General features: G+C 44.7%; 1 protein-coding gene across 1 annotated transcript; it reads left to right on the top strand.

Annotated features, from left to right (window-relative positions):
- Positions 1-244: 244 nt before the first annotated feature.
- On the top strand, positions 245-27,912 carry LOC311150011 (nucleolar protein 4-like; the record flags this gene model as incomplete). Its single annotated transcript, XM_084187252.1, has 11 exons — positions 245-586; positions 10,967-11,122; positions 14,681-14,792; positions 15,538-15,647; positions 21,495-21,636; positions 22,889-23,184; positions 23,319-23,504; positions 26,212-26,400; positions 26,593-26,712; positions 27,245-27,458; positions 27,689-27,912. 11 exons carry the CDS (start codon positions 245-247, stop codon positions 27,910-27,912), a joined length of 2,091 nt encoding a protein of 696 aa, XP_084043378.1.

The raw sequence follows: 27,912 nt of genomic DNA, 5'->3' as shown, positions 1-27,912 counted from the left end.
ATGATGTGAGCAAGTGACATTTTGCTGTTGTGGTTCGGGACAGCAGGCAAATAGTCTCTGCAAACAGGTGTGCGGCTGCCCGAATCAGTTTCCTACGCCTTTATTCCAGCTGACAAGGAAAGGGAGAAAGCCATCGTAGTTGCGGAAACATCCTCCTCGACGCGGGACGGGGAGAGGAGGGGGAAACCTGCATAGTTGCTATTTTATTATTTGAAGAGCCAAACGGGTTATAAGAGCGAACGCTATGGCAACAAAAAAATCATCATGCACGGATGTAACGAAAAGGAGCCGGAGTCCCGTCGTTTTAGAAGCGGAGATGTTCAGTGAATTTCAGGACTGGTGCCTCCGGACATATGGGGACTCGGGTAAAACAAAGACCGTCACCCGGCGAAAATACAACAAAATCATGCAGACACTGTTGCAAAACGAAGAGTCGGACGGCATGTATGTCGACAATAGCCACATCAATGCCAAATTCAAATTTTGGGTGAAGTCGAAAGGGTTTCAGGTCGGGAGCAACATTCTGGGAGAGCACAAGAAAGGAGCATCAGGGAAGCCCGTCCTATATGTCCCAGTCAAGTCAACGGTAAAGTGTGTGTGTGTGTATGCCAAGTCAACGGTAAAGTGTGTATGTGTGTGTGTGCGCGCATGAGACGGCCCGTTATCATCAATGAAACCTATTTGATTTCACCACAACCACATGCACCTGTCATAACCTATTTGATTACAACTTTTCAGTGTTTTGCTTTCCCCCTTCACCCTAACCTATTCACAGAAAGGTCGGTTTGTCCGACTCTCATCCTTTCAACAGAGCAGTCATACTCCCATCCCCAGCTGCCATAGCAACGCCGGTGCCTATAGAAGCAAAATCGCCAGTGTGGGATATCATTCTGTGGTCGTCTGGCAAATGACTCCGTTAATGTCCTGTCAACGGAACGCTATGCTACTAAGCAGTATTTATGAGTTAATAGCCCATTCACAACATAATGATAAAAAGTATGTCTGGTCCAGACTCCTGACATGTAGGACAATTGAGTGTGCGCGCATACATTGGGTGCCAGCGTTGTGGCCAAATTGTGGGGATGCCGGGATGCTTGGTGTGTCCCTTAGAGGAGGACATTGTATGGAAGGGGGAGGTCAGGGTTTATAGATTATCAAAATAATTGATCATGTTCCTCTTTACCTCGTATAATAGGCCTATAGCATAAATCCACAAAATCCATCCGGTTTTCCATGGGGAGGGCTAATTGCGCACCACCACACATTATCTTTTCGTTTTAATGTCTTGTACTAATTGACAAACAGTCATTTATATTGACAATAATATAATAACTTACGTGCACATGCTATGAAAAGCAAAACTATCCACGGTGCAATCCGCGTAGTTATGTGTGCACCCCACCACTTTACACTGCCCAGTGCAGGATAGATGCGGAACGGTCCACAGGCACTCGTTGCTCTGGTAACCAACCATACCTGCATAGTCCCTACACTTGCATGTCTTTTTATGACTTATCCCCCTTAGTACATTTATCCCCATTCATAAAACGTTCGATTTTGATGTATGCTTACAAATAAATAAAAGTGATATATTGCATTTGTACTGTGTTTGACATGAGAGCACCGTGCGTATTTGGTCCCTCTGAGGGTCTCCGGTGGGAACAAAAGAGAAGGCTATCCAGCAGAAGCATATAGCGCCATCCTCCCTCTATCAAAGTTAAAACCACTGCTGCTTAGAATTTACATTTGAATGATTTCACCATATGATAATCTCGTGCAATATAGCCTAAATGTATTTGAATTTTGTTAATCATGTGGTAATCTGAGGTGAAATTGTAAAATGTATTTAGGTAGGCTATAGGCTACTTGGGGTTGGAAATGTAGATGGATGAATATCCTATCTGATACATTGATTATCTAGGCTGATTGACCAAAGGTTAAGAATACACCCTTTATAGGCACAGGATAGAGGTTGTGTGTGTGTGTTTGTACAGTGCCAGTTGAGACAGACACCATTTTAAATTATGCCTTCAGGGAATCACACCAACCCCCACCATGGTGTTGGGACAAGCTCTCCAAGGACCCTCAAGATTAGTGTGAACAAAATACTAAAATTACAAGAACAGTTTGGAATTTCAGCACCGCTGAGGTGTGGATTATTCGATTGAGGTGTGGATTATTCGATCGATCCTTCCTCAGGTGTCTTACCTGTGTTAATGTATAGCCTTTATTTTTCGGCTTAAATACGTAACTCCACCTGGTCCTATAGGCTAGATAGTTTTTCATGATACATACTCTTGGCAGGTGCATCAAGAGTTGGAGATTTACTTTAGTTTTTCTTTCTTTTTTGTATCTTGGATGATGGAGTGTTAAATAGCCTTTTTCTTTTGTGTTTGTAATGGATGATGTGATAGATTTCCGACCAACAACATTTATTACGCACAGGGATCAATCTACACTTTACATTTCATTATGTCATATTATAGTTCTGAAATGTCTCAGTTTTCAACACTTTATCAATCTTACATTGCTTGTGGGTGCGAAAACCTTTTGTTTTGACACAGATTTATGTCCAAGGCACAAACCCAGAAATGGCTGATGTCACTCTGTGAGGGCCAAGTTTGTCAATTTACAGTAACTTGATCTACAGTAATAAAAGGTTAGCGCCTGGACAGGACACTGTTTTCTACTTCTACCATGCATGCCTGAGAATAGTATGCAAATGATGTTATAGAGGCCTATATGTGATTTCTAGTTCTACTAGATAAAAGGAGAGTATTCCTGAAAATGATGTACCTCTAGTTATTGATGGGATACAGCAGGGGACTCCCTCATGTCCAACCCCCACTTGTGCAAAACTAGACAACAAACAGAACAACAAAAGCAAACACAAGGCAGTCATTTCATCATTAATTAAAGTGGGAAGTAGAAAGTCAAATAGTGAAGTCGAGGTGCAATTAGATGCAAGAAAGGTCCATGTGTATCAATGTGAGTGTGGAGGTGGTTTTTGTGTGTGTTCTCTGGTCTGTCAGCCAGTGGTATGTCATCCTTGACTGTTCCCTTGCTGAGTGGTAGATAGTGTATCAGTCGATTTAATGGTCATGTGCTATCAGTCCTCAGATCTCTCTCTCTCTCTTCTTCATTCTCTCACTGTCTGCTTCAGGCCTATACCATGTGCCACCCAAATAAATGCGTACCAGATACAGAGATTGGGTACACTGTAAAGGGGTTACCATGAATTTGACAGTAATTTACATGCAGCTCAGTGGCAAATCAAATTCTGTATTTAATATTACAAAGCAAGTACTGTGTAATCACACATAGTACAATACCGTAAAATTGATTGTATTATCCTGTAAAAAAGTAAATGCTACCGTCATCTGTCCAAAAGGACATGGCAAAATGCTTAACCATTTAAGGTTTAAGACTAGTCGCCACTCCAATATGTCCCCTATACATTTTAAATTTGATAGGGCATAAGAACCACATAGGAGTTACAGTACCAATCGAAATACATCAATGTTCCCACAATGCACTATCATTTACAGTAGGCTGCAGTAAAATGTTTCAGATTTTTTTTTTATACTGTTGATAATACCTACATTTGCTGTATAAATTACAGTTTTCATTTACAGTGTACTCATAAACCTGTTCTCTCTCTCTCTCTCTCTCTCTCACACACACACACACACACACACACACACACACACACACACACACACACACACACACACACACACACACACACACACACACACACAGAGAGAGAGAGTACCAAACCACAACGCCCAATGCCCTCAGTGCCCCTCCTGTGTGGTGGGGGGCGTGTTTCCAGAGTGTGGCGTTGGAGGCCCCTCTGCAGCTGCTCCTGGGGTGTGCCAAGTTTCACTGAGGGTGCAGGCAGAGGGGCTAAATGAGGGGGAGGTTGATTGGGGGTGGGGGCGAGGATGGCATGGATAGTGGTTGATGGGCAGACAGGAACCTTTTTTCAGTTGGTGTAAACACAGAGAGAGTTATACAGGATAGTCCAGTAGTGGAAGCAAAGAGACAGATACTGACTATAGGGAATAGTGGTTTTAAAGAGTTTTGTAGCACGGGCCTAGTGCAGACTACATTTCAGCCAGCTGATGGGATTGTTTGGAATTTCTCTCTTTCTTTCCCTTGCACACTCTCTCTCTCTCTGTCTATATCCCCCAGTCCTTTCTCTCGCTCTTCTTCTGTATGTCTGAGAGCCTGAGCAGTGCTTAGAGAATCCAGCAGGCCTCAGTGTGGGGATGCAACCAGCTTTCGCACTCATTATGTCCTGATTAGAGCCCAGACAGAGAGGAGGAGGAGAATATAACAATTGATAGACCACGGCACGGTGAGATGTTCTGCATTCATACACTACTGCAGACATGCCCACTGTAGTGGTACATTCACACGTTACCATTACTAGATTCATTCATTCATATCGGCCTGTCATTTTTAGTTTTACATTATTATTAGCAGAGATTTATTGCACACCGATAGATACTCTGCCACCATATATAATACAGTCTAACACTAATCTGGTTTGCACACAATCATTCATTGAGCTATAGGTGTGCCCTCCATTTCAAATAGGAATGTTGTGTTCATTTCTCTCTTGTTGCTCTGAATATGGCACAGAAAAATGTTAGCGGATGAGAGCGGTTGCTTTTTGTTGCCATGCCAACAGAAACCTTTAAATACCTCTATCCCTCATTCACAATCTGGATTTGGTAGGACTTTCTCACCACACACAGAGCACAGCCTCAGGCATGGGACTCCATGTGTAAGATGTTGCAGGAAGTGCTGTCATAAAGGGTACAAAGGGTTAATTGACATCTACAATGCTCTATGAACCTTTATCTCTGGGAGAACTGTAACCCAGTGAATGTATTATTGTAACTTGATGAAAGACAACAGAAAGAAAAGGGTGAGAGGTGTGGGAGTAGTTGAGTATGTCCCCTCTGAGGCAGACAGGGAATGAAGATGAAGTACCAAATGTTTGTGTTCTGCCATCAAAATGGAGTAGGAACGTCATCATTATTTTCCGATTAATTATTCCACGTCTCCTGAGAGCTCCCCTCTGTTAACAGGGCACAGAGTCAAAAGAATAGTGCTCCTTTCATTCAACAACATTTGCATTAATGCTAACAGTTTTGCATGGCACAACTCCAGCATAATCTAGCCAATCTTTCCCCCCTCCTATTCAGTCTCTATGTGTTGGTTTATTATGACTGTACATAGGTATTAGGCCTACAGCAAATGCTAAATACCTTAACAAAAGCCACAACTTTGCTCTTTACTCTCAACCTGGCAAGATTGGGGAGAATTTACCTTAATATAAAAAGGACAAGGGGATATATTGTACTGTTTTAATGTTGATTTTTCAGCAACAAGGCCTCTCTCAAACCAAGTCTCCAATTCACCTACTTTTTTGGGATTGATTGTGTGCTGTGGTTATTTTAGTGCTTTGGCCATATGGGAGTGCCTCCTTAATTTGCCTCCAGTGCCTCCTTAATTTGATCCCTATACAGTTTATTTTACAGAGAATTAAAGATATTGCATTTGGCCCTCAGTGCTCCTTCAAATAAATTATGTGCAAGGCTTCTCTGCTTTGGATGTAGATGACACACATAGACTCATTACACACCGAGAGAGACGATGCAACCACTTATTTTTGTGAATGAGGCCTCTTATAGGACAAGGGGATTCGGTAGGCCTACATATTTTAAGCCAATGTGTTCCTAGCCTTTTGGTAATATATTTGTAATGAATCTCTAATAAGCTGTGCACAGAGTTTGATATCGGAGTGTGTTCTTATGTGAGTGTGTGTGTGTTTTTGTGTGAGAGAGTGAAAATGTGTATGTTACTGTGTGTGTGTCCGTACAAAGAGGGTGTCGTTGATCACGCTGCTCTGTTTTTCCTCCCCTCAGCACCCTCTCTGTTGCCATGGAGAGACAGTTCTTTGCTCCCATAGGAGGATACATTAACACCATTTTTAACTGGCCTGGGGGCTCCCCCCTGTGTGGGAGAGTCTGAGCTCTGCTCCAGATCTCAGCACACACACACACACACACACACATATACACACACACACACACACACACACACACACACACACACACACACACACACACACACACACACACACACACACACACACACACACACACACACACACACACACACACACACACACACACACACACACAGCCTTATGCCTCAGTGTTAAATCTTACTACTACACTCTGCTACTATAATTGTTTTATGCTGTAGCAGGACCAATGTTTAACAAACCCGAACAGTGTAACAGAAATAGAAAATATGTAGTAATTATGTAGTAATAATACAAAGATGATAAAAGGCCCAGATTGCAGAACGTATGTGTAGTACATCAGGATGTTCTGTTTGGGGGTGGTGACTGGAACATCAACAGAAGGATGGGCTCTGTCAGGGCCTGGATGGGTTATTGGGACTGTCACACGCTCTATCATTTAATGATCATCATGGGAGAGAGAGAGACAGAGAAAGAGAGCGAGAGAGAGAGAGCGAGAGGGGGAGGCAGGGAAGGGGACATGGGGGGAGAGCACGGCAGACCTAATGTGGATTTAATGAAGGGGTTTTATGAACTGAGGGAGATTGAGCAAAGGAACGGGGAGAAGAAAAGAGAAAGGGGGGAAATAAAGGAGGGAGGCTGGCAGAAAGAGGAGAGGTTTTAAAAAGAGGGGCAAGGAGATTATGTTTTATACAGATGTAGGATCTTAATTTGAGCCAGTTTGCTACATCAGGAAAATAATCCTGCAGCATCAGGAAATGTGAATTATTATGTGCATTATAATTAATGGACATTTTTTGGGGGTTTATTTTTTGTAAGGGAAAATCAACTCTGAAATGTCAAAGTGGAAATTACAAACCTCAGAAGCCTTTTTAAACTCAAATACACTACACATTCTAAATGTCCTGCATTGCAGGACACAGCTGTATGTCCTCACCGCTGTACCCCCCTCCTACCCCCCTCCCTAATGAGGACACCAGGGCTTTCCCATTTATACATCCATTACCTTGCTGATGGGTTTACAAGGGGGAGATGGGACTTTAAAAGGTGACCTGTCATTACATCTGCAATGAGATAATCTGAGTAATGAGTGATGTTGACACAGCCATCCTTTACCCCCACTGTCCCTCTTTCTTTCCCACACTGTCCCTCTTTCTTTGGGGCACCGTCTACCTGCCACCACCACCCATAACCAACTGCGTATGTTTACAGCTCTCTTCTTGTGTAGTGTAGTCTATTATACATAATATTGTTTCTAGTTTATTTACACAGAGCTATACTGTATCTGTAGTATTGCTACCGGCAGTATTTGTGAAAACATACAACTGTAAATCCTGTATATGTTTTAATGGCTGTGGAGCTTTGCAGTGTTTGCTCTCCCTCCTCCATTGAGGATAAATTGCCTTTTCCATTTGAAATGTTTGCTGTGGTTTCCTCCCTTCCTTTCTCTACTGGCCTGTCTGTGTGACCCAGCTGCCTCCAGCCCCCCCGAACCGTCTGTGTGCAGGACCGCTCCTCTCCTCCGCTCTCTCCTTTCCCCTCAGCGACTCTCTCTCTGCTAGTGTGTGTGACTGCCAGGGGGGTGGGGGGGTGGGGGCGGCTGGGCCGATTCAACCCCTCCAGTCTCCTAGCAACAGAGCTGTTTGGAGCGGGACAGGGAGAGAGAGAGAGAGAGATAGAGAGAGGAGGTGATGGGGGGGGGGGGTGCTGTGTGCTGTGGCTCGGGAGAGCAGTCCTATGGGATTAGAAAGATGGAAAAAAGGAGAAAGGGGAAGAAGGAGAGAGCGAGAGGAAAAGGAAGAGAGACAGTTGGCGTTGAGTGTTGATAGGTTTATGTGGTGATGGTGATTAGGTCTCCCTCCTTCTGTAAAACACTGTGATGCTGATGAGACCACATATTTACCATTCAACAGCTGGTCTTCTCCAGCTACGCAACGTACACCTTGTGGACTATGCTGAATAAACAGATAGAGCATTTAAACATATAAACATGAGGGTGCGCACACACACACACACACAGACAGACACACCAACACCCACACGCAAGCACACACACACACTCACACACACACACACACACACACACACACACACACACACACACACACACACACACACACACACACACACACACACACACACACACACACACACACACACACACAGTGTGTGCATTAATGGTTAAACTACCCCTTGAGTTGTGTATATGTCGCAAGTGAAGAGTTTATCTGTTTATCTTCACTGGCAATCTGCAACCCTTCTAATGCAGGGTTTCCCAATCTCGGTCATGGGCCACCAACTCATCATCAAGCTGTGCAGTGCTAGGGCAAAAACCAAAACCTCGGGCGCAGGACGGAGTTTGGAAAACGCTGTTCTAAGGGTAAATCTTTTGGCAAAATGGATGGCTGGATTGAGTCTGGGTTGATTCCTGCCAAGGGTGATGGAGTCTTGTCTGCTGTACCACAGACGCATAGGAGGCAATAACAGCAATATAAATCTTGGTTAGTGAGATATACAGTATGTTGTAGTGTTAGAGGACAATGGCAGATCTAACACTGGTAGATGTCTGGGTAAGTGCAGTACAAGAGTGTCCCGGGTTGGATCCTATTTTGAGTATGCTGAAAATAATGGACCTGTTCACTATTTTTGTCCTGAATAATGATGATGTCATCAGGAAAATGATACCTTACAGGAGTGATGATGATTAGGATTGTTAGTATTATTATTTCATTATCATTAGGCTATTACATCAAGAACATGCTGACAGGGAGGGAGAGTGGCTACAGAGAGAAAGGAGACGGGCCGGATTAAAACAAACCCGCTCTGTGAGCTGGTTTTAGTTGCCATGGCAACGATCATTACCTTGCACTTGGGAGAGCAGGAGCAGGGAGAATGGGGAAGAAATAACGAACGGGACAGAGGAATGGAGGGAGGTAGAGAAGGACACAGAGCGAAAGAAATGTCAGGTAGCAGGAGCAGGATCAAAATGTCAGAGGAGAGAAAAATAATATATTGTATAATAAAAAGAGTGAGATTCCTCAGTGATGTCAGGCATAACTTTTTATCCTATTTGTTTATATATATATTTTTTTTAGGGGGTAGATCAGCTTTAATATTGCAGATAGATTGTAACTTCCATCAATGTAATTGTCTGCATCACTTCCAATCCCCCGTATGTTTTTATTCCTGTACATAAACCTCAGTTCACATATTTGTTTACATAAAAGTCATTTCTTGAGGAAGTGATACACCAGATGAAATAAAGACCACCACAAGAGGGGAAAAACAAAGTAATATAGAATAGAGACAAATGTAACAAGGAAAAGAAAGAACTTGAGGGAGAAAGAGAGAGAAGGCCCAGTGGTGACCCGATGGAAGAAAGAAAGCCCATGTGGTAAGTAGGCTATTAAGCAACAAGGCCGTTGTAGCGATGTGAGTTCCAACCGAGTGTCACATGACCCTCTGCCCTGCACACCTGCCCAAGAGAGAGATTGTGGCCGTTTCTATGGTGACGGGGTCAGCGGCACTGGAAGCAGGGTGGCTGCTGGGGGTTGGCTGTAGGAGGAGCTGGTACAGTACAGGACTGGTGGTGTTATTTTTAAACAGTGACTGCAGGGATGAGGTGGTGCTGGTGGTGACATTAAATGAAGCCGCAGCTATCTCTCTCTCTCTCTCTCTCTCTCTCTCTCTCTCTCTCTCTCTCTCTCTCTCTCTCTCTCTCTCTCTCTCTCTCTCTCTCTCTCTCTCTCTCTCTCTCTCTCTCTCTCTCTCTCTCTCTCTCTCTCTCTCTCTCTCTCTCTCTCTCTCTCTCTCTCTCTCTCTCTCTCTGCAGTGGAGCAATCTCAGAGAGAGAGACTGACTCTGCAGGGATGAAGAAGCTCTGCTGAGGGGAAGCTAATCTGGCAGCTAATTCTCTAAACACAAGATGGATCGGGGCCCACCGCAGTACACTAGCCTCAGCCCCAGCCCCTGCAGTGCTCTGGCCAGTGGGTGTGATGATACCCAGAGCCAGAAGCAGCGGCCAGAGCCAGTGACATCTGTCAGGAAACACTCTGTTAGGCTAGCCCCAGACACAGACAGGCACCCAGCCTGTAGAGCAGGGAGATACTTAGACACAGACAGGCACCCAGCCTGTAGAGCAGGGAGATACTTAGACACAGACAGGCACCCAGCCTGTAGAGCAGGGAGATACTTAGACACAGACAGGCACCCAGCCTGTAGAGCAGGGAGATACTTAGACACAGACAGGCACCCAGCCTGTAGAGGAGGGAGATACTTAGACACAGACAGGCACCCAGCCTGTAGAGCAGGGAGATACTTAGACACAGACAGGCACCCAGCCTGTAGAGCAGGGAGATACTTAGACACAGACAGGCACCCAGCCTGTAGAGCAGGGAGATACTTAGACACAGACAGGCACCCAGCCTGTAGAGCAGGGAGATACTTAGACACAGACAGTAGCACTGGACATCTCAGTAGAGCTGACCCTGTGGTTATTTGTCCTGGACCCTGCCTGAGCTGCTCTATATTCTTCCCTCCTATGTGCTGATCCATATTGCTCTGCTGAATCATCATCACTGTTCTCAATGCTGGAATAAGAAAATCATCTTGTTAACATTCACACTACGAGCCCTGTATCAGCCAATAGCCTCAGGGGTTCAGATATTTTCAGATTTTCATGACTGTTATGTTTCAGTGATCAGAGAACTGAAACACACACACATGCGCATGCATGCACGCACGCACTTTGCACGCACTTTGCACACACACACACACACACACACACACACACACACCACACACACACACACACACACACACACACACACACACACACACACACACACACAGGCCTTAGTCTTCTCAGGCAGGGTACTGAATGTTTCCCTCTCTGTCTTCCAGTGTGCAGATGCAGGCTCGGCCCAGGACAGCTTGTCCCTGAAGAGGGTGGCAGTGGTGGAGGATTTCTTCGACATCATCTATGCCATGCATGTGGAGATGGGTGCCGAACCTGGTAGAGCACCTAAACACGCTGGCCAGAAGAAGACCTACAAAGCGGTAAAACTGGCACCTAGCCAACAGAAACAATCAATGACAGTTTTTTTTATTGCTAACAAGCATTGTTCAATACTGCAGATACATGTGCAAAATTCTAAATACAGTTATCAAAACAACATGCAACTTGGCAATGCACATCCTACATGTCTCAAAAGCAAATCTTTCTACCAAATGAAAGCTAACGGTCTCTCACGACATGCACACTTTGTCATTCATAGTATCATGACCTACAAAACTCTAAAAACAACTACCACTTGAAAATGTGTCAATTTGTCTTTAATATCATATTTTTCTAGATTAACCAACAGTCATTTTTACAAAAGAAGAGTGGCAAACCTGTACTGTATAGAATGTCCTGCAAGATATGTAAAGAAATAAAGCAAAAAGGCTGCAATATGCTTCAATACAATTTACTGTATTTCTGCAAATTACTGTATTTTGCTTTTTGCAGAGTAATTCCAAAATACAAAAAAAATAAAAAATCCAGTACTGTTAAACAAACAAAAAGGGTATACACACTATGAATATGCATAGCATATTGTCCAAATGAAACAGATATATAACAATGCTAGTCAACCCTGTCTGCTGCATTGGGCCACAAGTTCTCATCCACATCACACTGTATGGCCTCTCGCACAATACACCTGGGAAATAATCTCTTTGCATGCCTGATCCATCCCTGGCAATCTTCTGCAGCAAATTCCAGGCATCCTGCATTCATTGCATCCAAGAGTGACATTTGATCATGTGGATGGTGGTCATAAACTTTCCACCTCCATAAGGAAAATAATTATTCTATTGGGTTGAGGAAGGGAGAGGAAAAGTGACACCATCCCGGGATGGGCTGCAAACCACTCTGTGACTGCATGGGAGTGGTGAAATGCCACATTGTCCCATACAATCACCCAGGTTTCCATATTTCTTCTGACTTGCCCTCTTTCTTCACCTGGCAAAAGCCTTCCATAGAGGTCATCCATGAATTAAATGAGGCGCTCTGTGTTGTATGGGCCAATTAGTGATTTATGTAACAGCAATCCTTCAGAGGATATTGCGGCACACATTGTGATGTTGGCACCCCTCTGGCCCGGGACATTCACTGTTGCTCTTTTCCCAATCACATTCCTTCCACGTCGGTGTATTTTGGCCATGTTAAAACCAGCTTCATCCACAAAGACGAACATGACACTCTAAAATATTGTAAATCCACAGGGCAACATAACAGTCATTCTATAACAGTAGTTTACATTACAGTATACTGTAACTGAAATCACTGCTGAGTGTGCAGTGCTCTGGTGGGTTTTGTTTACAGTAAAAACAGTACTGTATTACAGGATATAGACATCTTACCTGGACATATTGGTACCGGAGTTCCTTGACACGATCAGAGTTCCTCTCAAAGGGAACAGTGTACACCTACTTCATGCTGATATGATGCTTTGTCAAGACTCTAGCAATGGTTGTCGTGCTTACACTTTCAACATTTTGAAATGTATTATTGTCTGCCAACACTCTCTCTTGAATTTCTCTGAGTTTTATGGCATTGTTGCTAATGACATCAATTACAGCTTCCTGTTGAGCAGAGAAAATCCTACCTCTCCCCCGTCCATTTGGTAACCGTTGGGTCCTAAAACAGAAATACAATTACGATTTACTACTCTACAGTAATATTCAGTACAGTTAGATGCCCATGCAGAATGCATATCTTACCTGTTAGTTTGCTGGAAGGTTCTTATAATAGATGACACAGTTGAGCGTTGCAAATTTGGCTGCACTCTGAGACCAGCATCTCTCATTGATAGACCATGATTGACAACATGATCAATGATTGTAGCCCTAATCTCATCTGACACTACAACTCTGGGTCTTCCCCTCAGTCGTCTTCCACCACGGATCCGTAATCCTCTGCCTCTCCCGGCAACTCTTCCACCTCTGTAAGCCACTATACGATCCCTGGCTGGGTCCATGTTTATGTAAAATATATTCCAAAGATGTCCCCTTTTGTAGAGATGGTAATGACAGAAAAATGGAAAACACCTTGGTAGGTCTTCTGTTACGTAATGTAGAATGAAAATCAGCTATGAATAATTAAGAGTTATTATTATTATTTTATTTTTTATTTTATAATTTATATTTTGGTTTTACTGTAGCAATGTAAAAAATTGCAGTCTAATTCAATTTTTAGTCGATTTTGAACTTGAGTTTAACAGTTTTGATAAGGGTATCTTAACATTTGCAAAATGGTCTGTAGATACATAGAGTTTTGTTGGTAAATATGTAATTTGAAAGATGTTGTCATTGAATGCATTTTGTGTCAAAGCAATGACAAATGATCCACAGGTTGCCACATAGAGTGGTGTTGTGATAACTGTATTTAGAGTTTTGCGCATGTATCCGCAATATTGAACAATGCTTGTTAGCAATCGAAAAACAACTATAATCAATAGGCATCCTATAGTCTGTACTTAAGCATCTTCCAATTCTCTTAGAAACTGCCACATAAAATATACATTTTATAGACTGGCTATTTCTTATTCATAGCATCAGTAGTTACTAAGGCAACCATGCATCATCAACAGAAGACAAAAGTATAGTCCATAGATAAACCACATCATGCATTCATAGATTATATTGTTCTATGGTGCAACTGTATTCAACCCAGTCCTAGTGTATTCACCCAGTGTATTCAGGATCTAGTGAGGTCTGAGGTGCCAAGTCTGTGTCTGCAGCTGGGGGGTCTTTGTCTGTGTTGTGAGACAGTGTTTTGGGGAGCATGGCTGTTAAACCCCCTGGGGACCAGGGCCATTTCCCTCTCTCTCCTCTCGCCCCTGCCCTGTAGAGAGGTCCTGTCACATCTCATAGCACGTACCCTTTTGAGAAGGCACTGAGCGCCATTGGGGCATGGGTATAATATGGAGCTGTCACCTTGGCCTTCTGGGAAGTGCAGATTCCTCTGGTCGGCCTTTCCCTCTATGCTGCCCTTGGGGGAGGGGAGAGGGGGGTGAGCTGGGCATCCCTGCTGCCTCGCCATGGTCACGTGAAGGTCGCCTTGTTTAGCAGGGAAACGCCAGTGGGGGCAGAGAAGCAGAGATAAACAGAGAAGGGAGATAGAGCGTGAGAGAGAGAGAGGGGAATATATATGAGTCAGCTGAACCTGAGAGAGAGAGGAGGAGAAAAGGCCCCAGCTCCAGCATGGGATATCAAAGCAGAAATAAGTAGATGGTTGAGTCAAACAGTCAGGATATCAGCAGCAGACGTGTGTGAGAGAGAGAGAGAGAGAGAGAGAGAGAGAGAGAGAGAGAGAGAGAGAGAGAGAGAGAGAGAGAGAGAGAGAGAGAGAGAGAGAGAGAGAGAGAGAGAGAGAGAGAGAGAGAGAGAGAGAGAGAGAGAGAGAGAGAGAGAGAGAGAGTTGTTGGAGCATTGAGAGAGGATTCCTTCCTCACCATGCCAACCCCAGATAACACAGCATTAACATAATCACTGATCCCAGGCTTTAATAACAGTTCATGCCTCCTCTCCTCCTGCCCTGACCTGTGTCCTCTGACCTTTCCCATGGCATAGATAGCGGAGACATACGCCTTCCTGCCCAGGGAGGCAGTGACACGCTTCCTAATGAACTGTGGAGAGTGTCAGAAGAGGATGCACATCAATCCCAGCACTGCAGAGTTCAAAGGTAACTAACTCCCAAGTCAGTCTACTGGCTCCTGTTTATTAATTGACTGTATATATTTATTCTGTTATTATAGCCTTGTTTGATAAGAAAGACTCCTTTCAATTTTATATCTATCTGAATAGCAATAATGGCTTCTAATGCATTAAAAGACGTTACTGTTATAACATATGTCACCTTCCTACTACCTTTGTCAAAATTATGAATTGCAATGCTACTGTAATGAAACATTTAATTGGGCTTCACACACTCAACGCAATGTCCAATCTGTCATTTAAATATATCGTTGTAGGTCTCTGTGAATGTTTCACCAGCCATTTTTAGGGGCAATTAAAGGTGGAGGCCATCATTAAGTCAAATGATGGAACAAAGACCCAAGAGGTTCCAATAGAAGGAGCATGGGGTCCCTCCAGTGGTCATGGTGGGGAAAACAGAGGGCTTCCCATTGTTTAGGTTACAGCGTGGTTGTCATAATTGCCTTTTAATCAGAGATTGATTCTGATTAAGATCAGAGGAACCAGATCAGAAGAATGGACATTCCGGTCAAAGAAAATCAATAGACAGTGTAGGGGTGTTGCAGAGCCCAAAGGGTAAGTGGGAGTACTCAAAAAGCTCTAAATGCGTGTTCTTTTGGTTTGAGCCATGACTGTTTCATGGTACAGAAGACAACAGATCATAGCTTGCTTTACTTGATTATTTGTCTTGAAAATTATCTTACTGTATGTATGTATCTCTATTCTCTGTACAGAAAATGATCGACCAACCTCCTTGGTCCCGGACCTCATTGACTACAACATGCCCCTGACTGCCACCTACCTGAAACAGATGAAACTACAGTGCATGACTGCCAATGAGCGAGTAAGGCATACAGTGTGTGGGTGTGGGAGTGGAGAACGGCTCATAATAATGGCTGGAACGGAGCAAATGGAATGGCATCAAACACCTGGAGATCATGTGTTTTATGTATTTGATACCATTCCATCTATTCCGCTCCAGCCATTACCACGAGCCCGTTCTCCCCAATTAAGGTTCCACCAACCTCCTGTGGTGTGTGTGTGTGTGTGAGAGAGAGAGGGGGAGGGGGGGAGAAGAGGGGGGAAGAGATATAGAGAGATAGGGTGGTGTGGTGGTGGTGTAACATTTCCATAACCACACCTTTCTATTACTTTGCGAGTAGGATAGACACAGATAGGTTTATAATAATATAATAATATGCCATTTAGCAGATGCTTTTATCCAAAGCGACTTACAGTCATGCGTGCATACATTTCTTTGTGTATGGGTGGTCCCGGGGATCGAACCCACTAGCGTTACCAGCGCCGTGCTCTACCAGCTGAGCTACAGAGGACCCTCTCAACTCGAGGACCCACTCAACTGCAGTGTATTGCAAAGAAAAGCCCAGATTGACTCAGTTTATCTTCTTTGTCTTTCTATTCAGCACAGGTCCTAGCTAGACCTACTAGAAATATAACATAAAGTGCCATAAAAAAAAGATGGAGGGGTGAGGACAAAGTTATAGTCAACAAACTAACTAAACAAAGCAAGGGAGGCAGCAGCAGATTTACCAATCAGAATCTAAAGACAAAGGATTTGATTATAAGACACTGTAGGCTACTGTATCGTGAGAGTGACATCAGAGGCAACGCTCTGCCTCATTCTCCTCCAACACTGGACTTCAACGCACACCCGCACAGTAGGATTTTAGTGAAATCACTGGACGGAGTTTTTGACTAAGACAGTCATTATACAATCCGTTGTTTTTTATTGAGGTGAACACCACGATCTTGTCTAGTTAAGCCCTTTTCACCGTGCTTAAACCCATGTTTCTTACGTGTATTTTACACACTTTTATTTACAATATTGACAACAATTTGACCCATCTTCTGTATTAACTAGAAGCGATATTATGCCTTTACGCACTGAACATACACTACATGACCAAAAGTATGTGGACACCTGCTCGTCAAACTTCTCATTCCAAAATCATGGGCATTAATATGGAGTTGGTCCCCACCCCTTGCTTCCATTCAGCCACAAGCGCATTATTGAGGTCGAGCACTGATGTTGGGCGATTAGGCCTGGCTTGCAGTCGGCGTTCCAATTCATCCAAAAGGTGTTCGATGGGATTGAGGTCAGGGCTCTGTGCAGGCCAATCAAGTTCTTCCACACTGATCTCGACAAACCCGACCTCAACCCAATTGAGATGGTTTGGGATGAGTCGGACGGCAGAGTGAAGGAAAAGCAGCCAACAAGTGCTCAGCATATTTGGGAACTACTTCAAGACTGTTGGAAAAGCATTCCAGGTGAAGCTGGTTGAGAGAATGCCAAGAGTGTGCAAAGCTGTCATCAAGGCAAAGGGTGGCTATTTGAAGAATCTCAAATTTAAAATAAACACTACCGTTCAAAAGTTTGGGGTCACTTAGAAATGTCCTTGTTTTCCATGAAAACATACATGAAATGAGTTTGAATAGGAAATATAGCAAAATGAATAGGAAATGTAGTCATTGACAAGGTTAGAAATAATGATTTTTAATTGAAATAATAATTGTGTCCTTCAAACTTTGCTTTCGTCAAAGAATCCTCCATTTGCAGCAATTACAGCCTTGCAGACCTTTGGCATTCTAGTTGTCAATTTGTTGAGGTAATCTGAAGAGATTTCACCCCATGCTTCCTGAAGCACCTCCCACAAGTTGGATTGGCTTGATGGGCACTTCTTACGTACCATACGGTCAAGCTGCTCCCACAACAGCTCAATAGGGTTGAGATCCGGTGACTGTGCTGGCCACTCCATTATAGACAGAATACCAGCTGACTGCTTCTTCCCTAAATAGTTATTGCATAGTTTGGAGCTGTGCTTTGGGTCATTGTCCTGTTGTTGGAGGAAATTGGCTCCAATCAAGCGCCGTCCACAGGTTATGGCATAATAATAATAATATAATAATATGCCATTTAGCAGACGCTTTTATCCAAAGCGACTTACAGTCGTGCGTGCATACATTTTTGTGTATGGGTGGTCCCGGGGATCGAACCCACTACCTTGGCGTTACAAGCGCCGTGCTCTACCAGCTGAGCTACAGAGGACCACGTTACAAAATGGAGTGATAGCTTTCCTTCTTCAAGATCCCTTTTACCCTGTACAAATCTCCCACTTTACCACCACCAAAGCACCCCCAGACCATCACATTGCCTCCACCATGCTTGACAGATGGCATCAAGCACTCCTCCAGCTTTTCATTTGGTCTGCGTCTCACAAATGTTCTTCTTTGTGATCCGAACACTTCAAACTTCGATTTGTCTGTCCATAACACTTTTTTTTCCAATCTTCCTCTGTCCAGTGTCTGTGTTCATTTGCCCATCTTAATCTTTTCTTTTTATTAGCCAGTCTGAGATATGGATTTTTCTTTGCAACTCTGCCTAGAAGGTCAGCATCCCGGAGTCGCCTCTTCACTGTTGATGTTGAGACTGGTGTTTTGCGGATACTATTTAAAGAAGCTGCCAGTTGAGGACCTGTGAGGCGTCTGTTTCTCAAACTAGACACTGTATTTGTCCTCTTGCTCAGTTGTGCACTGGGGCCTCCCACTTTCTATTCTGGTTAGAGCCAGTTTGCACTGTTCTGTGAAGGGAGTAGTACACAGCGTTGTACGAGATCTTCAGTTTCTTGGCAATTTCTTGCATGGCTCAGAACAAGAATAGACTGACGAATTTCAGAAGAAAGTTATTTGTTTCTGGCCATTTTGATCCTTTAATCGAACTCACAATTGCTGATGCTCCAGATACTCAACTAGTCTCAAGAAGGCCAGTTTTATTGCTTCTTTAATCAGCACAACAGTTTTCAGTTGCGCTAACATAATTGCAAAAGGGTTTTCTAATGTGTACCTTTGTATATATAGTATATTTTAAAGATATTGCAGTGATACAGCTCACAGTCAGTTCTGTTTTGAATGAATCTCACCTTTGCGTGCCCAGATGAAATTGTGGCAGCAGGACATGGTAGCCTATGTCATCAATGATGTCACTTTTCACAGCTTTCAGGTCGGAGATTGTGCATGTAGTTTATTCATGCGTAAATGGCTAGATTAATGAATCGCGCCAGAGCATGTGTACGAGAGAGAGAGAAAGAGAGAGAGAATAAAAAACAGCAACAGAAAGAGTGGTGGAGAGTTCTTGTAGAGGGGCCTTCTAATGTGGTGGTCATGGTGTTCCAAACACTATTGGAAGTTTGGGAGGGTGGTTAACATAGAGCAGAATAGGGTAGTCTATTTAATTACATCCCATGTTTCTGCCGGCCGCTGCAGGTCTCCCTCATCTGTTATCACTCTCCAACTCACCCCTTTCTAGCTGTCTCTGCCTCTCTCCTCTTCTCTCTCTCCCTCTCTCAATTCAATTCAAGGGGCTTTATTGGCATGAAATTAACAATAAACAGTAAATATTACATTTTTACATTTTTTACATTTTAGTCATTTAGCAGACACTCTTATCCAGAGCGACTTACAGTCAGTGAGTGCATACATTTTCATAATTGTAGAGTTACTACCCATGACTGTATTTGTTAGTGACAGAGACATGGTTGTTGAATTCGTTCATTACACTCACACAAGTTCCAAAACAATAAAGACATTTCAAATGTCATATTATGTATTTCTCCCCCTCTCTCAATCTATATATCTCTCTCCCCCTCTCTCAATCTATCTCTCTCCAATATCTCTCCTCACCTCTCTCTCTCTCCTCCCCTCTCTCTCTCCTCCCCTCTCCCTCTCTCCTCCCCTCTCCCCTCTCTATCTCTCTCCCCCTCTCTATCTCTCCTCCCCTCTCTATCTCTCCTCCCCTCTCTATCTCTCTCCCCTCTCTCTCTCCTCCCCTCTCTATCTCTCCTCCCCTCTCTCTCTCTTTATTACACCATGCATCACTTGGTACCTAATAGAGCCTTCAGTAAGTGCCTCAGTCCTCTACAGAACACTCAGAGGAGTGCGTTGTGTTTCTTCAGGAGGATATCAGTTTGTGCTTGTTTCTTACTGTACTGTTCTGTATTTGGGGCTCTGCCAACTGTGTTCTCATACATTCATGATATATGCACGGTATTAGCCAGTGTATTAATACATAAGCTAACCCCATCTGCAACACCCCTGGCCTGGCAAGAGCAGTAGATGTTATTTTGTCATGCACACTGTAAAACCAGATACATTTTGGCTACTCAAACATTTGGAGGAAACCGATTACCTAAAACAATTACGTTAAGAAACTTAAATAGCTGAAGTGAGCAGTACTACCTTCATATTTTTTTTGTAAGGTATACTTAAATTGAACGCCCCCCTGTAAGCCACGCCGCTTATAATTTCCCAGTGTGCCTTGCCTTTTCGATTGAATTGTAGAGTTACCACCCATGACTGTATTTGTTAGTGACAGAGACATGGTTGTTGAATTTGTTCAATTTCAGTCCTGTGTCTGTAGGTGAATATTATCATTATTATTGAACCATTACATATATTATAAGGCCTTATACAGTGGCCTGAAACTCATAGTTTACAGGCCATATCAGGCCTGCAAGTAGTGTTTGTCTTAACTCCACAAAGGTTCCCCCCCAAAAATCCAGTAATCTTCCAACCAGGATTTCTGGAAAACCTGGGAAATTGACCAGAATTTTGCAACCCTAACTGTAAATCACATTATGCTGGCTTGCAAAGTAATGTGTAATTCCTATTGGAATCCAGCCAGCGTTAGGCTATCCAACAGTTTGCATTTGTATTCACCCGCAACCTGCATTCATGATGACTGCCAGGGTTAATAACAGTGGAAGGAAACTACCTAAGCCATTTAAACTGGAACAACCATTTCATTAGCAGGTGCAAAAATTCAATGATTGGATTAGTTTAGAAAAAAAAGATGTATCTTTGTGTAGCATAACATTTAATCAATCAATCACTCAATATACATGGAAAAACACAGATATTAAAACCAAATTCAAAAAATCTACCTGCAGTAGAGCATGCTGGGAAAAAAGTTAATTTGTTATCATATCTTTAAAAAACGTAAGAACAACATTTTACATAACAATTACTTTTCATTGACTTTGAGTACAACTTACTAGAAGTATTTAAGTTAAAAATGCCTTGGAGTTTACAGTGCGTATAGGCCAGGCCTCCTTGTAGGTAGATTATTTACCAAAGTCAGGGCAGAACGGCAGATTTTTCCCCCTTGCCGGCTCAGAGATTAGAACCAGCAAACTTTCGGTTATTGGCCCAATACTCTTAACCGCTAGGCTACTCCTGTCTGTGTTCCGTTAGAGTGAACATGTTTGGGGTTTCTACTTTCCACAGTTAAAAATAGCAGCGCTTCAAGACACATTATTTAATAGGGAGATTTTCTCCCTCTTTCTTACCCTTCTGCTGTCAGAGTTCCACAGTGGTGTTGGCAGTGTCAGGAGAAAATGGCATTGCCTAAACTAGGATTGAGTGTGCTTTCCATTTCCATTTTTGATAATTTACTGTTATTATGTGTGTTTAACACGTCCTGAATGCTAGCTTAAATGAAAAGTGGGAAAGGGGAAGCTTTTAGATCTAGCCTACATCCTCCTGAGTGAGAGTGATTTACTTCCTGCAGTCTACTGCTCTCTTCAGCAGCCGTTTTCCTAGACTTCTCCTCAGGGACGAAATCGTAGCTTGATAAGTGTCTCAATCTTCCTCTTTCTATGTCTCGCTCTCTCCTCAGGATGACAGTTCGGTGAGCAGTGAGGACATGGATATGGCTGAGCCCACGTGGGTCTCTGCTGAGCGTCCCCTTGTCCCTGAGCTCAGTCCCCCCAATGGAGAGAGTGTACACAGCCCACAGACCGCACTCAAAGAAGAGGACGGTAAGCTGCCGGCCTTTTTGTGTTTGTGTATAGTATGTTCCTGCTTACACTCATTGGTTGAGTTGGAGTTGGTATGTACATTAAGCAGGTGTGGGGGGCATAAACTCATAGTATAGGATAGGGAGCAGCCTGTGCTGTTATTAATGTACTTATCCAACCAAATCCCCCTTCATGTGGAGTGTTTCACTACCCCAACCCAACCTTCATCCCTAATGCCTAAGGGCATCCACCCACCCCCACCTCCATCCATGACTACCTCATGAAGGGAAAGTGGACATCCACTATAAATAACTAGACACTATGGTTACCAGTTTGTACTGAATAGTGTATTTTAAAAAAGTCAGAGATTTTGCACTGGCTGGATTCTAAGTAGTCAACACAATAGAAAAAAGCCATATGAGGCCTCAAAGGCTCAGCACAACAATGGAAATCCCTGTGAGTGGGGCCTTTTAGATTTGAATGGTGGAAAGGGAGACTTTGATGCCCCCCCCCCGCCTCAGGGAAAAGGCGATGGTTGGAGTGGTAGAAATCAGCTCTCTTTTTGGTTTAACAGCATACCCCCAACAGTGTTATTGTCACACATCAGTACTGCTCCCTCGTACTTCACATGCCAGCCTGTGAGGGTCTGTTTCCCCCCCTTCACCTCTTCCCCCATCACGTCCTTCCCCACCATCCCATCATGTTCTCCCCCTCCTCCCTTCCTCTCTCCTCATCTCCATCCTTCCATCCTTCCATTCTTCCACCCTTTGAAACCTCCATCATAACTCAAGCCTCCACTGCAAAAGCACCCCCTATTAGTTTGACAACTGACCCCAATACCCTCCTCTTCCTATACAAACACAACATATAGCACGTAAACCCCTCCCCCAACACATACACACACAAATAGAGTGAATGCTAAGGAGAGAAATTATTGAGGAAGCAAATACATGCACACATTTACTCCATTAAAAACAACAGCCACACAGTCATCCTCTCAACACACCAACCTAGCTTGGACCATTAGCAAAAACTATATTGGCAGGATTTGTCTGTTTGCATTTTCATTCAAAAATGCTGTAATGGTGAGATAAAAAAAAAAAAGAATGGTAATCTCTGGATTTGTTGAGACTAATTTGAGTGAAGCATAATCTAGTAAATCATTGTACCACCTTGCCTTGCTGGGAATAGGGGCAGTGGTGTTTCCATCGGTGGATTTTACATCAGTGTTTCCATATCTCCACTTTTCTCTCTCTCCTACTCTCTCTGACAGATGACGACTCCTCTGAGAGTGGCAGTGGCCACGGTCTACCAGCCCTGACCCCTCCAGAGGCGATGGTTGTGGGCGGTGTCCCTCCAGACGGATTGGCTCCGTACAGGGAGGTGACTGAGAACGGGGTGAGTGCTCCCCTGGACTTCAGCACCACCACCTCCTCCTCTTCCTCCTCAGAGGACCAGCAACCAGTCAATCTGACCGACAGACTGCTGCCTGTGGGGAGCCCTGTTGGGATGCCCTACCCAACTGACTCCACCAGGAAGTGCCCCGGGAAACCAGACTACGGCAACAAGGTAAGGATAGCAAGGGTATTTGAATAGGGCATTTTGATAGTGAACTTGAACATTCCTTTGTGTCCTCAACTGTTGCTTTAAGAATGGTGTGTGTGTGTGTCTGTGTGTGTGTGCGTGTGCGTGTTTGTATTTAGTCTCCTCAGTACAGCTCCGGAAGCTATGACTCAGTGAAGACTGAACTGAGCATGAGCGCTGAGGACTTGACCTCTGGGCGTGCTCAGATCATTGATGATGATGATGACGATCACGACGACCATGATGACAGTGACAAGATCACTGATGCAGAGGGAATGGACCCAGAGAGGCTGAAAGCCTTCAATGTAAGGTTCCCATCTCAACTGTCACTTCTAAATATAGACTTCAAGGGTTATATTACTTAGCAATTGGCCTTTATGCAACGCAGTTAGTCTTTATGCAACGCAGTTGGTTTTTATGCATGTAATGTTCGATGTGTAAAGGATCGGACCAAGGTGCAGCGTGGTAAGCGTACATAGTCATTTATTTTAATAAACACCGACAAAATAATAAAATCCAACAGAACATGAAGTTCAAGAGGCTAAACATCAAACAAGCCAAACAGAAGCAAGATCCCACAACTAAGGTAGGCAACATGGCTGCCTAAGTATGATCCCCAATCAGAGACAACGACGGACAGCTGCCTCTGATTGGGAACCACACCCGGCCAACATAGAAATATATAAATTAGATTTCACACCCTGACCAACCCAACTAGAGATCTCAATGTCAGGGCGTGACAGTACCCCCCCCCCTGGACTGGGTACCGGTGAAGCGGACTGCCCCGTCTCTGGTAGGGAGCAGATAACCGGAGCTGGACTAGGCACCGGTGGAGCGGACTGCTCTGGCACTGGAGTGAAGCAACTGACCGGAGCTGGACTGGGCACCGGTGGAGCGGACTGCTCTGGCACTGGAGTCGAGCAGCTGACCGGAGCTGGACTTGGCACCGGTGGAGTGGACTGCTCTGGCACTGGAGTGGAGCAGCTGACCGGAGCTGGACTCTCTGGACTGCAGACCGTCGCTGGAGGCTCTGGACTGCAGACCGTCGCAGGATGCTCCAGGCCATGGACCATCACAGGAGGCTTCGTGCCATGGATCATCACTGGAGGCTTCGTGCCATGGATCATCACTGGAGGCTTCGTGACATGGATCATCACTGGAGGCTTCGGGCCATGGATCATCACTGGAGGCTTCGTGCCATGGATCATCACTGGAGGCTTTGTGCCATGGATCATCACTGGAGGCTTCGTGCCATGGATCATCACTGGAGGCTTCGTGCCATGGATCCTCACTGGAGGCTTCGTGCCAGTGTGGGGCGCTGGCACAGGACGCACTGGGCTGTGGACATGTACCACTGGTTTGGTGCGAGGAGCAGGCACGGGCTGTACCGGGTTGGGGACACGCACCACTGGTCTGGTGCGAGGAGCGGGCACAGGCCCTACCGGGCTGGAGACACGCACCACTGGTTTGGTGCGAGGAGCTTGTACGGGGCGCACCGGGCTGGAGACACGCACCACTGGTTTGGTGCGAGGAGCTTGTACGGGGCGCACCGGGCTGGAGACACGCACCACTGGTTTGGTGCGAGGAGCAGGCACGAGCCGTACCGGTCTGTGAAGGCACACTGGCGGCACAGTGCGTAAAGCCGGCGCATAGCCTGGTGCCTGCACGGTCACACGCTCCTCAAAGCGAGTACGGGGAGTTGGCTCTGCTAAACCTGGCTCCGCCAGCCTCTGCTCTAAGGACCGAGCTCTCTGCTGCTGGAGGGTTAACTCCTCTCTCAGCTCCTCCTGTTGCCTGGCCAGCTCCTCTCTCCGTGCATCCACTGACTTTTCTCCCTGTGGGCCTCCTGCAGCGCCTCCTTCTGAAGGGAGAGCTCCTGCTCCCTCTTAACTAACAGCTCCCGTAAGGCGGTGGTCTCCTCTCTCAGAGTACTGAGCTGCAGGTCTTGGAGGGCATCTATCATAGCGGCTTCTTCTATAGCTATCTCCCTCTCCACAATCAGCCCTTCCAGGGCCTCCTGCTGCTCCGCCAACCACCACGTGTGCCCCCCAAAAAATGTTTCTTGGGGCTGCCTCTCGGGCTTCCTTCGTGATTGGGACCTTTTGAGTCGCAGTTATTTTTTTTTTTTGCCTGGGCCTCTTCCTTCGCCCAGGGTCCCTTACCGGCCAATATCTCCTCCCATGTCCAGAATATTTTCCGCACCTGTGTCCAGCGTGTCTGCTCCTCTTGGCCACGCTGCTTGGTCCGTTGATAGTGGGATCTTCTGTCACATTCGTTGTGTAAAGGACCGGACCAAGGTGCAGCGTGGTATGCGTACATAGTCGTTTATTTTAATAAACACCGACAAAATAACAAAATCCAACAGAACGTGAAGTTCAAGAGGCTAAATATCAAACAAGCCAAACAGAAGCAAGATCCCACAACTAAGGTAGGCAACATGGCTGCCTAAGTATGATCCCCAATCAGAGACAACGACGACAGCTGCCTCTGATTGGGAACCACACCCGGCCAACATAGAAATATATAAATTAGATTTCACACCCTGACCAACCCAACTAGAGATCTCAATGTCAGGGCGTGACAATGCAACCCAAATATCAACAAAGAAGTCATGTTTGCTCGTTTTCAAAATAATATGAATGTCAGAGTTAAAATGTAAAATGGCATGCTTCAACCTTGGAGAAGACCATTATCCTGTTCATTTTAATATGTCTATGGTATTCACTATATCTTCTCTCCTCTCTCCCCCCTATTCATCCCCTCTCTCTTTCTTTGCACCCTATTTCATGCTCCACTGCCCTGACTACTCTCCCTTTCTGCTTTGGCTCTTTTTTTCCCTGTTAACACCTCCCCCTCCTACTTCCCCCTACTCTACACCCCCATCCTCTCTCTACCCTCTACACCCCCCATCCTCTCTTGTCTCCCTTCTAAACCCCCTCTTCCCCCTCTCCTCCCCTCTACACCCCAACCTCCTCGCTCTCCTCCCTTCCCCCTGTATCTCTACCTTCTCAGATGTTTGTTCGTCTGTTTGTGGATGAGAACCTGGACCGCATGGTGCCCATCTCCAAGCAGCCCAAGGAGAAAATCCAGGCCATCATTGAGTCATGCAGCCGACAGTTCCCTGAGTTCCAGGAGCGCTCACGCAAGCGCATCCGCACCTACCTCAAGTCCTGCCGCCGTTTGAAGAAGGTTGGTTTTGAGGTAGGCACTGTTCCCCTCCGTATCCTGATTGTTTTTAGAGACTAGGACGGCCAGGATTTGTAGAAAGCTATGCTTTTTTATCTGCCAATGTACATGTTTCATGAACATGCATAAATATTCACAAAATTCACTCGCACATGAATGTTATAATGTACACCTTTAACACTGTCTCTGTTTTGTCTGTGCTGTCAGACACGGCCCACACCCCCCCACCTCACCTCTGCCATGGCAGAGAACATTCTTGCTGCTGCTTGTGAAAGTGAGACACGCAACGCTGCCAAGAGGATGCGACTAGATGTCTATCAAGACCCTGTGAGTGTGTGTGTGTTCACAGCAAGTGTGTATTTGTTCATGAATGTTATTTTAGAGTGTGTTCATTTGTGTGTTTGTTTATCCATGACAGTAGATAAAGAGCATGTTCTTCTGGAATATTTACAGAAAAGTTGGTAACATCACTAGCAGTATGTACAGTACAGATGTTCTATCTTAATTTGACCAGTTTCTCACAGCAGCAATATAATCCTGCAGCAACAGGAAATGTGAATTATTATGTGGATTATTAATGGATATTTTTGTAGGGGTTGATATTTTTTTGTTGTTACAATGCATAAAGGCTGACATTTTAAAGTGGACATTACAAACTTTAGAAGCCTTTTTAAACGTTGAATACACTACAATTTGCTAATTCTCTGTGCGACAACAGAGTGATCAAATTAAGATAACATCTGTAAGTAGCTACAGTATATGAATATACTGTATATCTTGCTAATACTTTACATGTTCTTATTACTATGTTGTTCTTCATGTAAGTACAGTGTCATAACTATTGTAACTACTCCTCTAGGAGGAACCTGCTACTGTTGATAAGAACGGCTCCAGGGACCCAGCCTCAGGGGTCCCCTCAGGCTTCTCCCTGGCTGCCTCAGCCTACTCCCAGTCCCAGATCCAGGACCCAGTCTACACCAACGGCACCAACGGAGGCCTCAACTACAGCTTCCACAGTTACGGGGCAATCAGCAACAACCTGCCGACCACCGGTGCCACCACACAGACCAATGGTAATTACCTTTTACACTATTCCTATATTCCTAGACCTAGAGTCAATGGGAATGTGTTTGTCCATGTGTGTTTGTATGTGCCTGTATCTATATTAGTGTGATTAATGATTGCCTGAATTGCATATCAATAATGTTACATTTTCTATAGGCCCTCTGTATATCAATAACCTTGTGCTTTCTTTACTGTATGGGGAATCACACTTACAGTACACTATAATTTCTCTCTCCAGGTCCCACTGATCTCAGTATGAAGTCTGTGGCTCCCACCTCCTCCTCTTCCTCCAGTTCTAACAGTCACGGTGGCCAGGGTGGAGGCGGGGGAGGAGCCTCGGCTCAGCTCAGCCCCCCTGAGGTCACAGCGGTGCGGCAGCTCATCGCCGGGTATCGAGAGTCTGCCGCCTTCCTGCTCCGCTCTGCAGATGAGCTGGAAAACCTAATCCTGCAGCAGAACTGA

Source organism: Coregonus lavaretus, assembly GCF_964263955.1.
Source record: "Coregonus lavaretus genome assembly, chromosome: 22".
In the NCBI taxonomy this organism is placed as follows: domain Eukaryota; kingdom Metazoa; phylum Chordata; class Actinopteri; order Salmoniformes; family Salmonidae; genus Coregonus; species Coregonus lavaretus.
Note: the sequence above shows the minus strand (reverse complement) of the source record. Positions and strands in the feature narration are given on the sequence as shown.